The sequence below is a fragment of the Dipteris shenzhenensis genome, chromosome 26 (genome assembly GCF_047967505.1).
Source record: "Dipteris shenzhenensis isolate YYH24624 ecotype China chromosome 26, Dip_SZ_1.0, whole genome shotgun sequence".
NCBI lineage: Eukaryota > Viridiplantae > Streptophyta > Polypodiopsida > Gleicheniales > Dipteridaceae > Dipteris > Dipteris shenzhenensis.
The window spans coordinates 6477575-6494680 of NC_141621.1; the positions used below are offsets into that span (position 1 = coordinate 6477575).

Below are 17106 nucleotides of genomic sequence, written 5' to 3' on the forward strand. Positions count from 1 at the left end.
CCATGTGCACCTCCCTGTGCAGCTAGTTGGACCGCATGAAATGATATCCCTAACATAACTTCTCCATGTGCACCACCCTCTGGGGCTAGCTGGACCACATCAAATGATGTTCTACCAACATAGCCATCCCCCCACTGGATTTCTTGCCTCAATTGTCACCCATCGAATCTGTCTCCCTGTTGCCGAAATCTGTGGACCCGCCTTGTCATAGGACCAGAGCAGTCAAGCAGTCACATGTTAAGTCCCTAACATGCCAACAGTGACCAAGTGCTGGACCAGACGAGTCAAGCAGTCACATGTCAAGTCTTGGACATGTTAACAGTGACCAAACTGACCAAAGTGACCGGAGCATCACATGTCGACTGAGGCAGCCAGATGTCAACCATTGTCACATGTCGACCAGATGTTCACCGCCATGACAAATGTCAACCAAAGCAGTCATATGTCCACATATGTCATCCATCAGAGCAGTCAGCAGTCAGTGGTCAGATGTTCAGTGTGATCACATATGGATTTGAGGGGTGGTGCACATGAAGAAGTTATGTCAAGGGCAAACTCAGCAGATGTTAATGTGGCGTTGCGGTGATTGTTGCTGCAGGTGTGCGAGGGTAGATGCACAGGGGAAGACGGTTGATCTGAAAGATTTGTATGTCCATAAAAGTTTAAGGGACTCCTTGTGACGGCCTTTAGACCATGGTACATGATATTTACAATTATTGAACGAAGTGCATAAATGCAATTGCAATGCACATTTTTAAAACTCAAATGGGACTGATTACGGTGTCCTGCTCAACCATGATAAAGGATATTTACAATAATTGGATGAAGCGTACAAAATGTAGTTGTTGTTTCACCCTGTGACCTCTTGGTGATTTTGAAGCCCAAAACATGCATTCGATTCCGATTCAAAAAGACGTATGAAATGTCGAACATGGTATTACTAACCCTTGCTGGGTCTTATGTATGTTCTTTACAATGGATCCATTTGTTTCCAGCAAAGAGAAAATTACTCTACTTTATGTGTGTTCTTTACAACGATCCTTTCCTTTGCAGCAAAATCATTTTTTTTCTTGGTTATTCGAGCTCTTTGTTCTTTTATAAATGCACATTTTGTAGATAAATAATGTAAGAATTTTGAAGGAATAAACCCAAACCAGTCCTTTGCTATTTCCGCTGCGACAGCTTTCTTTTCATCAAAAGTTGGCAAATATTTTCCCATTTCCATGGAATTGTTCTGCAAAAAACATGGAGCTATGTTGAAAACAGAGAAAGGTCCATAGGAGAAAGTGATGGGGAGGGGGGGGAGACAAAATAAAGCTATATTATACATAAATGATCCAACAATCTCATGTGATAGTAGAAACATATGAGTTTGGTATCAAGTAGTACTACTACCTTTTATAAATTAATTAAGACCCTAGACTTTTATAAGACCTATTTATATGAAAATTTTATCAGTTTAAGGCCTATGATTGTTGTTTGTCTACAATTGCATAAAATATGACATACATTACTGGGTTGACAACAGCCGATGGTTTAATTTCCACTTCAGTAAAAGGTTTTTTTCATCGCGGAAAATGTGACGATAATATCAAATTTACCACACACAACCATTACTAATGTGATGTACCTACCCTTGTTGTAGAGGTCTTGACCTCCATGGGTTCATACTAACCTAAGCTAAGCTATTGAACATAAACCATCATCACAAGAAGTAAAAGTGTTAACCAAATATGTCACAGAAATATAAGGTAAGACCTGTGTGGATATTGTTAGAACATGAAGTCAAAGTGAGTGTTCGAGGTCTCTAGGTGGTGTTTTTAGTGTGTGCTATTGAGTCCTAGAGAGTGTTTATTGTCTAGTGAGTCCTAGACATGCCACATGTCATATTCATGCATCCATGCATGATGGGCCTTTGAGCCATGCTTGATGAGCCTCTGAGTCTATTGTACCATGCTCACTAGCCTCTGAGCCATGCTCACTTGCCTCTAAGATTGTGTGGGAACCATGTCTAGTTCTGACTTGGCGATTAGTAGTCCATCATTGTCATGTTCTGTTCTTGGTTTCATTCCAGTAGTCTCTCACCTTGCCTTCATGGGGGGGTGTTAGAACATGAAGTCAAAGTGAGTGTTTTAGGTCTCTAGGTGGTGTTTTTAGTGTGTGCTATTAAGTCTTAGAGAGTGTTTATTGTCTAGTGAGTCCTAGACATGCCACGTGTCATATTGGGAGTTATCCCATATGCATTGTGTCTTTCTAGAGTCTAGTGACACGCTATATAGTGTTGTACTTTTCTTGAGTCTTTTCACACTAGTCAACATCAAGCTTTATATCATGTGAGTATTTTGGTTATGATTGCCTAGCACTTGGTTCTTTCTTTTGCTTTCCCTTTTTGCCTTTCCATTATGCTTTCCATATTTCCATTCCGTTCCTAGTTAGCTCCATGTCTCTTCAGATACACAAACCAGAAAATGCCAAAGTGCAACGTGACACTGGAAGGCAAAAAAGAAGTAAAAATCCCGGCCTATGGGACAGTGCCATCTACTACCCTCATTATCAAGATAAAATAAGAAATCATATTATCAACATGAAGAAATAAAACTTCAACTGCTAGTTGCTTTTTTGGTTCGGGTGAGAGATATGGAGCCTATAAGAGCTGGCTGTTCTCTCCTTCCTTTTCCTCCCTAGGTTGATCGACTCAGTTGCAAAAACTTGAGATCGAAGTAGTAGTTCTTATTCGTCTTTGTCTTCTCTCCATGAATAAGATGATATTTTCCCCACATAGAACTAAAAACGAAAGTCTGCTTGCATGCAACCACAAAACAGAAAGAAAGAAAGAAAGAAAGATTTAATAAAAAGTACTAAGCGACCAAAGCTGAATACATCATGCTCATACGCCTCTATAGGAGAAATAGAGCTGGTACACGCCTACAATACGTAATGAGGAAATGTCCATAAGGTCCATCCATAATGCAACTATTAGCATCCACATGGAAGAAAAATAGCAATCAATCAAAGGAGAAATCGTGATTTTAACACAGCTAAGAAGTTTGAAGTGGGCCATTGTGCTTCACTTGCAGTACCCACACTTAACCTTTTTTTTCTCGTGTGTAGGCTATGATGGAATGTCCATGGATTGAATTACACATCCTAAGGTGCATGCAAGCAACAATTCATAAGGAATACTATTGTGCATGCTTTGTATTCAGGTTCAGGAACAAAACAAAGGCAAATAGAGGGTACGTCTGCCAAGTTAAGACTTGCCTTGCAGTATAAGGAAGACACTCTTTACTTTCGCACATGGAACTGGGTGGACGTTGTATATCAATCGCACCTAACTCGCATTCAGAGGATTTTTGAGAGGGTGTGCTGAGTCAGTCTAGAGCAATCTATTGACCACCAACATTCAGAGGGTACTGGTATCCCCCCCCCCAATCAATGCTCCATTATTTCCCTAGGTCGTGCCTGTTCTTATAAAATATTTTATTAAAGATTTAGCACTGGAAGACCATTGGGTAGTCCAAAAGGCCTTTAGATGCTGAGTTTCTAGTGCCTCCATGAGGTTCTCCAATCTCATTTCCCAGAGAGAGAATTAAGTTTCGTAGAGACATTTTCTCATGAAGGCATAGACCAAATGACTTTTCTAATCTTCAAGAAAGCCTCTTAAATGCACCATATACCCCTCTCTTGGGATACCATTATTCACTTGCCCCTAGGCACATTACACATTTAATGCATTTAAGACCCAGCCTTAGACCCATCTAGTCAGTGCCTTGTCACCCTCATCAAGGACCTTGACATTAATCCTTTTGACCATTAACATGAAGCCCAAATAAATATCATACAAACATTGATCCTTTAAAGGAAAATTTCCACTGACCCTTCCGAGGTCATGTTACCTCAACTTGAGCGTAACATTCCTGTGTTGGTGACTGGAGATGTGATAATCTCACTTGATGCACCATTCACCAACATATAGTTCATTATTGCTCTCTCTGCCCTTCACAAGGGCAAGTGCCTTGGTTCAGATTGCCTTACACCCTCTTTCTTTATTTCATTTTGGGATCAAATTAGGGATCACATTACTCTCAGCCCTGCAAGGAATTTGGGACTCGAGTGAGATGCCAGACTCACTTATTGAGAGCCTCATTTATCTTATCCCTAAAGGGGATTGCAGGAATTTAGTGTCTTAGTGGAGACTGATCACTTTGTTTTTTGTTTTTTTCGCAAAAAGTAGTGCTAGTTATATTGCTTGAAAACGAGAGTACAAGAAGGCCTAAAGGCCAGCGGGCTGTAATCACAAAACGGATACAGCCCGTGGTAACAAAATAATTACAAGCCTCTCACGGCATAATCATATGAGTGTGGACAAACAGCCACAGTGGGGGCGAGTAATGCCACTAAAGACTCTGAGCAGAGTGCTGGAAGAAAAGCTCTTGATGGTCCCAGTCGTGAAGGAAGCGCCGTCTCTTCTCCTTCCCTGCCCGGGAGTCCCCCTGAATCTGATCCCACTGACCCTTGAGCGTGTGAATGATCGTGCTCCAGATGTCTGCTAGGGTCTGGGTAGCAGAAGAAGCCTGATCTCCTAGGGTCTGCGCGCATCTGGAAGTCCAGATATGCCAGCCTACGATACTCCCTGATCTCCCAAACTAGGTGCCGAGTCATCGCTCCTGCATCTGTCTCTGTCAGATGCCAGAGGAAGATTTCCATGTATGCCCAGGTGGCCTGCGTGATGAAGAAAACTGGATCCTGCCAAGAGAACTCGTAAGCCAAGTGATGTCCCATCTCGGTGCCACACCAGCAAACGGCTCCCCAAGTGACCGGAGCTCGGGTGCAGCCCTCGCTAAGATCCCCATGACTCCCTTCCACATTGTCAGAGCATGCGAACAGCTCCAAAGGCAGTGCTTCAGGGATTCCTCCTCCTAAAAACACATCTGACAGTGCCCCTCCTGCCCCATCTACCTCAGCCATCTCCCAACTGGTAGCCCCTTATGGACCACCATCCAAAGAAAGTAAGAGATCTTCCTCGGCCGCCAGCTCGCCCATAGAGTCTTCTAAAATGTACGAAGAAAGACCAGAGATATCCCTTGGGCATACCAGCTATGTGCCTGGGTGGGTAGCCTACGCTGGAGAGCCCCAAGAGCACGCCTACCGGTACGCGCGCTATATGAGAAGAATGGGGTAGGGTTATTTGAGGTCTCTAGTGGTGGCCAGCGCCACTCCCCTGGATCCCACTCCACCTGTCAAGGAGCGGCCCTCCCAAATCCAGAGTCTCCAGTCCTGGTCCTGCACAATCAGGGGGTCTATATGCCACGCTTTCCCTTGAAGCCCTATGATGTGAAGGCGCTGCCAGGGAAGCTGGGGGTCGATCACGACCTCTCTGCTCTGGAGACGGCTACCATTGGCGACGGAGAAGAAATGAATCGAGGAGTCCGAAAAAAGACCTGCAACCACCAAAGGAATGCCGCGCGGTGTGAACTGCCCTAGCCACCTCTCATCTCCTGGGAGGAGCTATCTGGTGATCATGGGAATCCTCCAACCTGCAGGAATGGCAGCATCGATCTCCGCTCGCCGAGCCTGGATCCCACATGCTGTACCTACTGCTGCTGCCAGCTCGTCTGGGCCCAATTGGCTATAGATGTCCCTCCAAACCCGGAGCGAACGCGCAGGCCCACGCGCCCAGAGCGCCCATGGGATATGGGATCTCTCTCCAAGCTGGCGACCTGTATCATCTGTCACCTGGCTGCTCCAGATCAGGGGCTATCTGTCTATCTCCTCTCGGCAGTTGGGGGGAACCTGGGAGAGGATGTGCCACAGCTTCCTCCAGACCGAGACGAGACTGCGGAGGAAGGGGAAGCGGGGCTGAGTCAGCGGGGCTGAAGTGAAAATCCACCGGATAGAAGGCTGCCAATCACCCCCTCTCTGGGGGATACACGCGCTGAGACCATGCTGAAGCAAGAGCTTCCACGTCTGCCCTCCTGGGGTCAGACCGCGGATGACTAACTTGCCAAGTAATGCCTGACTCTGAATTTTTGGATCTATAATGCCAAGACCGCCCTCTGTCTGGGGGAGAATGACCGTCTGCCAGGCGACCCGAGCTCTGGTGGTGCCGGAACCGCCGTCGAGCCAGACCATAGAAAGTTCTGCACCAGTCTCCTCAACTGGGCTACGCACGATCTTGAGAAGCACCAGCAGGATGCCACATACCAAGCGGTGGCTAGAAGGACCTGATTGACCACTAGGGCCCTGCTTGCCAGAGATAGCCGAGCCGTGCTCCAGAAGGCTAGCTTCTGTCGTATGGAGGCTAGGACCGGTAGGAACTGCTGAGCCGGCGTGATATCCAGCCCTACCTGGAATCCCAGGTAACGTGTCGTCTGTCCTCTAGGGATCCAACGAAACCCCAGGAAAATACCCCACTGTGAGCTGGCTCTCGGATCCGTAAGAAAACCAACTGACTTATGCCAGTTGATTTTCTCCCCAGCGGCTAGGTAGAAAACCTCTAAAGACAGTCTCACTCGCTCCAGTGACTCGATATCATCTTGCACATACAGGGCCGTGTTGTCTGCATACTCGGAGTCCAAGAGTTCTGCATCATCTCGGATAGGGAGGCGCATCCCTCGAAGACCTGTGGTACGAGCTCATAGGAAGTGAGTCACGGCCTCTGCAAAAAAGAGGAAGAGGTAGGGCGCAAGCGGGCAGGCGCAAGCGGGCAGCCCTGACGTACCGAGCGCTCGAGGGTGAATCTCTCCCCCATCCTGCCACTGATGATAACCCGGCTGGAGGCCGATCTGTAGAGGCTAGCAATACCTTTGATCCACTCGTCCGGGAAACCGAACCGAGAAAGTGTGCCCTCCAAGAAGGACCAGTCTACCCTGTCATATGCCTTCTCAAAGTCAAGGAGTATGGCAAGGTGCTGGCCACTATGCTGGGCCCACTCCGTCGCCTCTGAGAACATGAAGATGTTGTCCAAAATGCTGCGATCCTGGACAAAACTAGTCTAGGTGTCGTGGATCAAGTCATGTAGCAGGGGTCGGATGCGGCTACTGATCATCTTGGCGAGGATTTTATAGGCAGTCGGAAGGAGGGTGATAGGGCGCCATTGTCTGATCTCCTGACGGTCCCCCCCTTTGGGGATGAGGCAAATCAAGCCTGTCGCAAGGCTCTCTGGCATCTATCCGCTGGAGAAGATATGCTGGAAGGCTACAAGCAAGGGCTAGTGGATCTGCTCCCAAAAGGTGGTGAAGAAAGCTCTAGAGAGCCCATCCTCACTTGGGCATTTCTGCCCATCAATATCGCTCACAACATCCTGCATCTCTGACACGGTGAACGGGGCGAGAAGGGTCTCACTCATGCTAGGCTGCACGAGCGTCGGCGTATACCTCCACACCTCCTCCCTGCAACGGCGGGCACGAGGGTCTGGGGGCACCTGCTGGAACAGGGATCTATAGAAATTTGTCGCCAAGTCCCTGACCTCGTCTGGATCTGTCCTGACACTACCATCCTGTGCCCTAAGAGATCGGAGCTGTTTCCCTACTGACCTCTGGCCATGAGTCCTGAAGAACTCTCTGCACATCCTGTCACCTTTCCTAGCCCAAAAGAACTTGGAAGCGTGGAACGAGAACTCTAAGCGTCGCTGGGTGATCTCCTCTAAGATGGCTCGGGCTCTAACCTCCTGTCGTCTGAGCTCCTCGGAGCCTGGAGAAGACTGCTGCATCCGCTGTATCGAGGCAAGGTCTCGTCTGAGACCCCTCTCCTTCGCCCACCACTGCTGCCTGACCAGAGTCGCCTCCTGCTGACATATGAGACTAGACTCGGCAAGAACCTGAGCTACCTGAGCTGCCATATCCCCCATGGGGTCCCAATCCTGCTCCCACAGGTCCACTACGCTACTGCGAACTGCTGCCCTGGAGTAGATGGAGTCTGGGATCTGGCACAAGCGGGGAGGTAAGGAGTGAGAGGCTGAGTCCAGGACTAGGATGATTGGGGCATGGTCAGAGAGGGTCATCCCTGGAACCACCCCTGACTCTCCACCTCTGCCTATCGCCCAATCACTGACATAGAAACGGTCCAACTGCTCCAAAAGTCTGCCTCCCTCCCTCCTGTAACCCCAAGAGAAGTCCAAGCTCCCTGTCCATCTGCAAAAGGAAGGGAACTGTCCCGACCTCCCACAGCAAATAAGAAGGAGTCCCATTCCGCCTGCTCCGCCTGAGCTATACCGAGGAACTCTGGGCCCCGTCCCTGCTAATCCTCTAGAGCCTCAAGGTTATTGAAATCCCCTCCTACAATCCAAGAATCCATCTTTGGCAATAAGTCTGTCAAAAAGCTCCAGAAAGCGGCTCTCCGTCTAAGGTCGGTCAGGGCATAGATATTGAGGATGTCGATGCGGGATCCCACGTATTCAAGCCCACCCAAAGCGCTCGTCTTGGGATCAAGGTGCCAAAACCACACACATGCTGAACTAGAGAAGCGTCGATGGAGGTACAGACATCTCCGCTCCTCCCCTGCTCGCCAATCGAAGGTTCCAAGTAGGTGTGGGAGTGCCCTGTGAGGACCTTCCCACACTTACTAGTCTGAGAAGCCGAAAGCTTGTGTTCCTGCAATAGGAGCACATCTACCCTTCCCACCAAAGCTGGCTGGAGCTCCTGTCTAAGCACCATCTTCCTGTGGCCGCGGGATCCTGATGAGTGGAACCCGTTGACGTTCCAAGAGATAATGCGTATACTCATGAAGAGGAGAGATGAGCCACAAACAACTGTCTGCTTGCGGTCGATGTCGAGGTGGTCGGAGGATGTCCAGTGTGCAGACGAAGGCGCTTCTGTGAAGAATTCGAAGGAGAGGCCGGATCATTGGACCCATCCTCTAAAACCTTCAGCAGAGGGGAAAGGCCCTTCGTCCCATGGTGGTAAGCTCTCTCTAACCAACTCGAAGCCTCCGCCAGGGAAATATTGTAGAAGCCCGCTACCTCTGAGGTCCTCCAAGGGCGGAGCCCTTCCGATTAGATCCACTCCAGAGGCGGTCGAATGATGACCAAAAGGAGGAATCGTTTGGCGTTGTGGCGCCATCTCAGACGAACGTCACCCTCCTTCCACTGCTGCTGCAGAAGCTCCGCTACTCTACTACCAATCCAGTCTTGTACCTGCTCCTGGGACTGATCACGAATCGTCTCCCAAACATTTTCATTCGTCCATTGCTCATTCCCGTCACTAGTGATAGTCAAGGAATAGCTAGGACCATCATTGGGGGCAAGGACGGACACCTTACCCTCCGCCCCCTTTCGGAGGAAGAAGATGCTGATGTCTAGGCATGCAAGGAAGGAGCCAATACCAGCTGCATCCAAGTAATCCCAAGGTCCTGCTCGGTAGAACTCCAAAGGTAGAGCTCTAGGAGCTGCCCTTGGGTGGGGGGACGAAGATGAGGAGTCAGAACCAGAAAGAGGGGTGCTGGCCGTTGAAAGAGCTGAAGTGGTGTTGGCCATCTGCGGGGAAGGGCCTCTCCCCTCCACCGGGCCAGGGGGGTAGGCGCGGAGGAGGTCTGTGCTAGCTTCGGGGCTGCAGGAGGAGGGGGGGGTTCCCACGGGATCATGCTCGAGGGAGAGGGGAGGGCTGAAACCAAAGGTGCCGGGAGGGGTCCTGGAGGGGGGGGAGGTAGGGGAACCGAGGAGGAGGGGGGAGGAGGAGGGGGGTGGGGTGAAGGATGAGGAGGAGGCTGGCTGACCTTCTCCTTCCCCTTACCGGGCTGCTGCTGACTGGTGACCACAGGGGTCTCTTGCTGGAGAGGGGGCTTTTTGGTTATTGTTTTGTTTCCTTTCCATTTCCTTTTGACCTCAGTCCAGCCTTCCCCTTTTGGAGGGGTTGTCGATGCCTGGCGGGGGGGATCCTGAGTTGCCTGGCTGGGGGCCATCCGAGGTTCTGTCCTCGTGAAGCGAGGGCAAGAGCGCGCCTGGTGCCCGAAGCCATGGCATCTTAGACACTGATCTGGGCGACCAGTGACCATAATGCGCTGCATCACCACACCTGTGTCCGTCTCAATCTCAAACTCCGAGGGGATACTCTGCGGATCTAGGACTGCCACTTTGACGCGTGGCACCCCTTGGGCTACCGCCGCATCAACGAAGGTGTCCTGCATGAGCCAGCCAAAGTGCGCCCCCAAGTCCTTGATGATCGGGCGAAGCTCTGTTGCGAGGCCTGGGAAGATGAGGGTAACTGGATGGCAGGGGATGCGGAAGCGGGCATCGAAGTCCGCTACACTAAAACCCCTATACCATGGGACCATAAGGATGATCTGCCCATAGAGGTAGGGGACCGTTTGACCATATCACTCGCAGCCTGTGCCGAGGAGAGCTTGAGCCAGAAGATACCACGTCCCATGAGTGCGACCTCCTCAATGTGGCTCTCCTCAAGGTATAGGGTGGACTGCAACCAGTCCCTGATGTCTGCTCGTGAAGGGGCGTAGCCAATGACTCTTCCATAAACGGAAGTCTGGGAAAAGTCATTGGCAGCCTGCTTCACCAAGGAGACCTGATGCTCTATCAGTGTTATGCGGTAGGCTGAAGAGGGGGGGGGGGGAGTCCGTCTGGGCCACCGGTTCCGAGCTTACGGCCGCCATACCGCACCGACAAACTGCGAAAGCTCCAAAAGGCGGGGGAAAGGAAATGGCAGAGGCGAGGGAGGGAGGAATGGAGGCGGAGGCGGGGAAGGAAAGAAGGAGGGATGGAGATGCACGAGGAAGTGGGGGGAGGAGAGGCGGTAGCAGGGAGAGAGAATGGCGAGGGAGGGGAAGGAAAGGAGGCGGGAGCGGTGGCAGCGCGGTGGAAGGCGGGGAAGGGGAGGGAGGAGAGGCGGGGGTGTGGCAGCGCGGCGTGACGCGGAGGCGGGGAAGCAAGGAGGAGAGGAGGGAGGGGACGGGGGGGGTGGCAGCGCGGCACAGAGGTGGGGAAGGGGGAGGAAGGGAGGCGGGGGTGTGGTAGCGCAGCGCAAGGAGGAGGCGAAGAAGGAAGGAGGGGCAGAGAAGGAAGGAGAGCGGATGGAGGGCAGAGAAGGAAGGAGAGGCGAAGAAGGAAGGAGGGGCGAATGGAGGGTGGCGCGGCGGCAGCGTGGCGAGAGGCAGAGGAGAGGGAGGAGGGGAAGGGGAGAGGGGGCCGCGCGGCGCGAGGGAGGTAGACGGGAGCGGGGGGGGCTAGGAGCATTCGCAGGAGCAGCCTCAATCGCTATCACATGGTCGATATAGTTTCGAGACTGATCACTTTGTTGGGCACTTTGTACAAAATCCTAGCAAAAGCAATCAGCCTACGTCTACAACCCCTTCTTCCAAATATTATACATGATATGCAGACGGGTTTTGTGCATGGGAGGAGCACTTTCGATAATATTTTCTCATTTTGGGAGGCTTCTTAATTGGCCATGCATAATGGCCATAGGCTTGCCATTCTACTCCTAGACTTTGAGAAAGCTTATTAGAGAGTAGACTAGGGTTTTCTAGAGAGTACCCTCTCTCGCTTTGGATTCACAGACGCATGGATCAGAGGGGTGTCACCTCTCTACAGATCAGCCCATAGCCAGGTTCTTATTGGTGGAGTTAGGGGAGACATATTTTAGATTACCAGATCGGTCCGTCAGGGATGCCTTTTAGCCCCCTTTCTCTTTTTATTCGTGGCCGAAGCTATGAGCTACTACCTTAGAGCTCAAGCTGATATTATAGGGCTGATTCTTCTATTGAGGCAGGAGGAGGAGCTTTTGGATAGTGAGTTGACAAATGATAAAGCTGTTTTTTTGGATGCCACACCACATACACTCACCTCTTTCAAGACAGCCTTGGATTTATTTTGCACTGCAACAGGGGCCCATATTAATTGGAACAAATCCAATGGCTTTTGGATTAGTGATGAGGACACTCCATACTAGTGTATTGACATAGGATCACTTGGATTCATAGGAATGTTTCCATCAGGTACTTAGGATGCCAGGTTAGGATGGGCATCTCTCCAGCACAGTAGTTTGCTCCCGTGTTGGAGAGCATCACAAGAAAACTCATTTTTTGGAGTTCTACCAGACTTGACCTTGCATCCAAAGTAGTGGTTGTGAACCAAGTATTATTGGCTACTGCCTGGTTTGTTTTCTCTTGTTGGTGCAAACTAGAGATTGTATATCTCAGCTCATGAGACCTGTCAGGAACTTTCTTTGGAGTGGGTTAGATGGCACCTTAGATGTTGTAGCTAGGGTGACTTGGGAGGATGCAGCAGATAGAGGCAGCCATACCAACGGAGTGGATAGATATAGATGACTTGCCAATCACAAAGTCCACTTGGTTGGGAGCTTTTACGAGGACGAGTGCTCCCTTACAGGTCATTGCCTTGTGGGATGCACATGAGGAGACCCTTGTCTTTGATGTTCAATCGGGAGGCAAACTTCTCATATCTTCAGATGATATTCTTTTGGAGATTGCCTTTCCGCCTGTTAGGATTGCAGGTTACATGGAGTGGGGCACAGACTCACAGTGGTATTTTGATCCTGACCTTGTTCTTTGGCACTTGGGTCATGGAGACTCTGGTTATATGGTGGTTCTCCAATCAGGTTCTTGCAGTGGGACCCAGGGGAGTGGGAATTAATTGATGAAGGGCACCGAGAGAAGAGCATCCCCTTCTTTTGTTACACCGTCAGAAATGCTAGGAGATTTTATCTTAGCAATAGAGGTTGGAGGCCATCCAGAGCTCCTCATTGGGATAGTTTTCATATTTCTGTAGAGCTGTATAAAAACTTTTGGAGGCTGCTCTAGAAATCCCTTAGAAATAGAAAGATCACTTTCTTCTTTTGGCTTTCTATTCATGGAGGGATTTTAGTGAGCCTGTAGAGAACCAGGTTCGGGACTGTAGAAACAAAGTGGAGACAGGTTGTGAACATAAGTGAGCAAGAGTGCACACACAAGAAAGCTTCAATAGAAATGTTCAAATGAAACAATCCAAGTACTTGGTATATATAGTACCCAAGTACTACTGGTCAACCATAGGGTTGACTTTATGCCTACAACACCATATCTTTGTAATGTCTTACAAATCCCCCCTCAAAGATATGGCTGAAAGTACCCTGGAAATGTCTCGGGTGTATCCTGTAGTACCTAAAGTACCAATGATGGATATGCAACCTATGGGAGTACATGAAAACAATGTCATTGTGAATCACTTCACAACCCCCTTTGACATTGTGAGAATGTCTCTGATCCCCAAGCCATGTTGATGTCGTAAGAAAAGATCTATTGACAGGGCTTTGGTGAAGATATCCGCCACATTGTCCTCATATGGACAATAGATGAGATCAATGAAGCCATCAGAAATACAATCCTGTACATAATGATAATGATTTTCAATGTGTTTCATGGGAGCATGAAAGACAGGATTGTTGGCTATGGCAATGCATCTCTGGCTGTCATGCAAAAGCTTACTTAACCACATTAAAAAGTAGTGGCTGAATTTGCAGCTTTGTACTCTGCTTCACTGGAGGAAAGAGAGACTCGCTCTTGCTTCTTATTGAGCCATAAGATACAGGCTGAACCCAATAAGAAGCAATAGCCAGTAGTGGACCGTCTGTCGTCAATGTTCCCTGACCAATCTGAGTCGATGAAACCACTCATTTTTCACAATGGGCGCATCAACCAAGTCCCATGTGGCATTCTTCTCAATGGATTTAATCTCGGCTTCCATAGCTTTCTGCCATGCCAGATTATGCTGAGCATCCTTGAAGCTCTGAGGCTCATTTTCAGCTTCCATCACTGAGGTCATCAAAGCAAAATTGACCTTTTTCTTATTTTTCTGAGTGCTGGCCCTAGTTTTCCCCAAAGTAGGCTGATCCTTAGCATCTTGAATGGTCAACCTTGCCCAACGTGGAATAGATTTCTTTGCTATACCACTCGGGGCTGCATCAACATCTTTAGTGGCCTCACGACGTTGATAATGCCTCCAAACATGAGGCTGTCTATTCTCAATAATTGGGCTACAATTCTGAAACATTTGAGGGAGAGCCATCCTCAACATGTGGCAAGCCATCTGAACTATGAGAAGTAGAAGGGGAAGCATCAAGAGACTCCATCTCATCATCCTCAAACTGGATGATGTCCAAAGGGGTGTCATTGTATGGTGGCAAGTCTGCACTAGCGGGCTGCATGCACTCATTCTCAGCAAAGAGAACATCTCTACTGATTATTACCTTCATGGTAGCGGGATTATAAAGCCTAAATCCCCTGCTTTTAGTGCTATACCCCACGAAAATGCATTTGACACTCTTGTCATCAAGCTTTGTCCGATGTGCATCTGGAACCAAAGCATATGCCACTGAGCCAAAAACTCTGAAATGACTAACCTTTGGCTTAAAGCCATGCAAAGCCTCAAATGGAGTCACATTAACCAAGGGTGAACCTGGATACCATCCATCGTCTCTGTACACCTGGCTCTCCAAATATGCCAAGCTGCAATGCTAGCCAGAATCTCCCAAGACGTGTCTACTGAGGCATGAACAGCTCCGAAATGAGTGAAGGGAACATTCTGGAGGGAACAAGACTCCACTGAGTGTCGTCGTACAATGAGAGCTAGATTTGGATCCTGTCCCTCGAAAAATACCTAAGGGCCAGTAAGAGATAACTAAGTCACTGAACCCCAAGTCATATAGAAAGGTGATGTATGAAAGATACTGAAAATCCTAGCAACACCTTTCCTGATCTCGTCCTCACCTGTCTGCACTCCCAAAGGCAATGTTGTACTGACTCAACTGCAATGTGACATTGAGGACAAGTAGGGTCAGCCCCGAACTTGGATCTCCATAGGTTTACTGCAATCCCTCCATGAATAGAAAGCCAAAGAAAAAAGTGATCTTTCTATTCCTGAGGGATTTCCAGAGCCTACGCCAAAAGTTTTTCCGCACAACTGCGGAAATGTGAAAACTATTCCAATGAGGCGCTCTGGAGGACCTCCAACCTCTACTGCTGAGCTGAAACCTCCGGGCATTTCTAACTGTATAGCGAAAGAAGAGGAAGCTCTTCTCTCGGTGTCCCTCATCAATCCATTCCCACTCCCCTGGGTCCCACTGCAAGAACTGTAGTCATCGATGAAAGTCAAGTAGTAAAGTGAACCATTGATGTTGCAGGTCTGGGCATGACCCCATACATCTGTATGAATCAAATGAAGAATATCTCATGTTCGAGGGGTGCTTCTGGCAAAGTTGGTTCGCTTTTGTTTGCCGAAGCAGCATGCTTGACAAACTTTTCCAAGAAACTGTAGCTTAGGAATCCCAATCGTCATATTCTGATTCCTGAGCTCAATCAAGCTCTTGAAATTGACATGTCCATATCTCTTGTGCCATTTTGCGGATAGTGGCATCTGTTGCGGTTGAGCTGACATGGCATGCAAATCTGGTACTGTGCCTACCATTTTGAACAAGCGTCCTTCCTTAACTCCTTTTTCTACTAGCAGAAATCCTTTGGATTTGTCTCTGATAGTGCATTCATCTACGTCGAAGATGACTCGATAGTTGTGTTCCATCATTTGACCTACTGACAAGAGGTTCTTACTCAGCTTCGGAACATAGAGTACATCTTTCACAAATCCTTTCGTACCAGTGAAATTGTTCATAGGAATAATGCATGTCCCTTGAACTGGATTCGGTGTATTATCTACCGTGTAGATAACATTCTTCTGACCTTCTAATGGTTTCATCTTTGTGAACCATTCCTGATGCTTTGTCATATGAGATGATGCACCGTTGTCAATATACCAAGGATCCTGATCTGCTTGGTCGACTTGATAGCTGAAATCCTCTTTTGAATTGCAATCAGTATCTAGATATACTGTATCAGTCTTCTCGCATTTCCTCGTTTGCAAGGAACATATTCCCATGTTCATTTGCATAATGACTGTGACTAGAATGTCCACCACCACGATGATTTCCTCTTCCATGGAAATTCCCTCGATTGCTGCTGGATTCACCGCCTTGGTCGTACTGCTTCTTGCAGCAATCTCTTTCATAGTGTCCAAACTTATGGCAATAGTTGCACTGAATGTTTGACACGTTTGTGGATGCATTCCCTCATCCTTGGAATCTTCCTCAGTTGGAATGATTTCCTCTTTGTTGCTTCTGATGTTGCTGAGGATGATTCTAATGCCGATTCTGACTTTGATGCTGATTTTGTTGTTGATGATGACCACTTCGCTGGAATGCTCTACCTCTACCTCTGCTTCTATCTGAAGCTATGAATGCTTGATCATTGAAATGACCTTTGCATGCGTGAATGGCCTAAGTCCTGAGTTCTTCTCCAAGTAAACCTCACTGAAGTTCTTACAGTGTTGGAATTTGCCATTGGATGGCAATACTTTGGACTAGATTCTCGTATCCCTTCCTAGTCCATTCAGGATGACTTGAATCATTTCTACGGGATTCATTGTCTCTCCTATTGTTGCTGTAAGTTGATTATTGTAATCTTTGAATCTGAGTACGTAAGCATAACTAGTTTCACTACTGTTGTGGAAACTCGTCAGTGTGAGAATCTTAGAAGTGTTCTTGGACTCGTATAGAGTTGCAAACATATCCCATGCTTCTTTTGATATCTTAACTGTGTTGAGTTGTCCTAGCATGACATCTTGCTTTAAGTGATGATATGTATACTTGTCTTTCTTATCTCATTCTGCCTGTGCTCGGGCAATGGCAGGATCTGCTACAGGTGTGAAAACTATTTGTGTAGTTGTAGATCTCGCTGTAGATCCCGCTACTGGTGCTGTGACAACATGTGGAGTCGAGCTACTGCTGGCTAGATCGTCCAATGGTTTAGGTGTAGACCCATCGACATACTCCCATTTGTCCTGAAGTACAAGAATGGTCTCCATTCGATATTTCCATGTGCCGTAATTGGAGTTGTCTAGCTTAGAAGATGCCTCCAGATTGAGGTTGCTAGTCGTAGACATGGTGCAAGAAATGTACTCAAACTGTCGTGAAAATCACTGTCTGAATCAACTGTAAAACATTGACTGTGGCAAGTGAAATCTGAACTGTGGGTGAAGATAGAATTGCAATATATAATCTAATATGTTACAAGGCTTGTGGCAAATGATGCCGGAAATAGCCAAGAGGATTT

At 48.3% G+C, this 17106-nt stretch overlaps 1 protein-coding gene across 1 annotated transcript in view; it reads right to left on the bottom strand.

The window, feature by feature from the left end:
- The window catches only part of LOC147884589 (uncharacterized), a 56260-nt gene that overhangs the window by 6739 nt on the left and 32415 nt on the right, over positions 1-17106 (bottom strand). The window contains exon 5 of the mRNA XM_087398019.1: positions 1155-1234. Coding sequence (XP_087254145.1) covers positions 1155-1234 — 80 coding nt within the window. The remainder of the gene's footprint in view (positions 1-1154; positions 1235-17106) is intronic.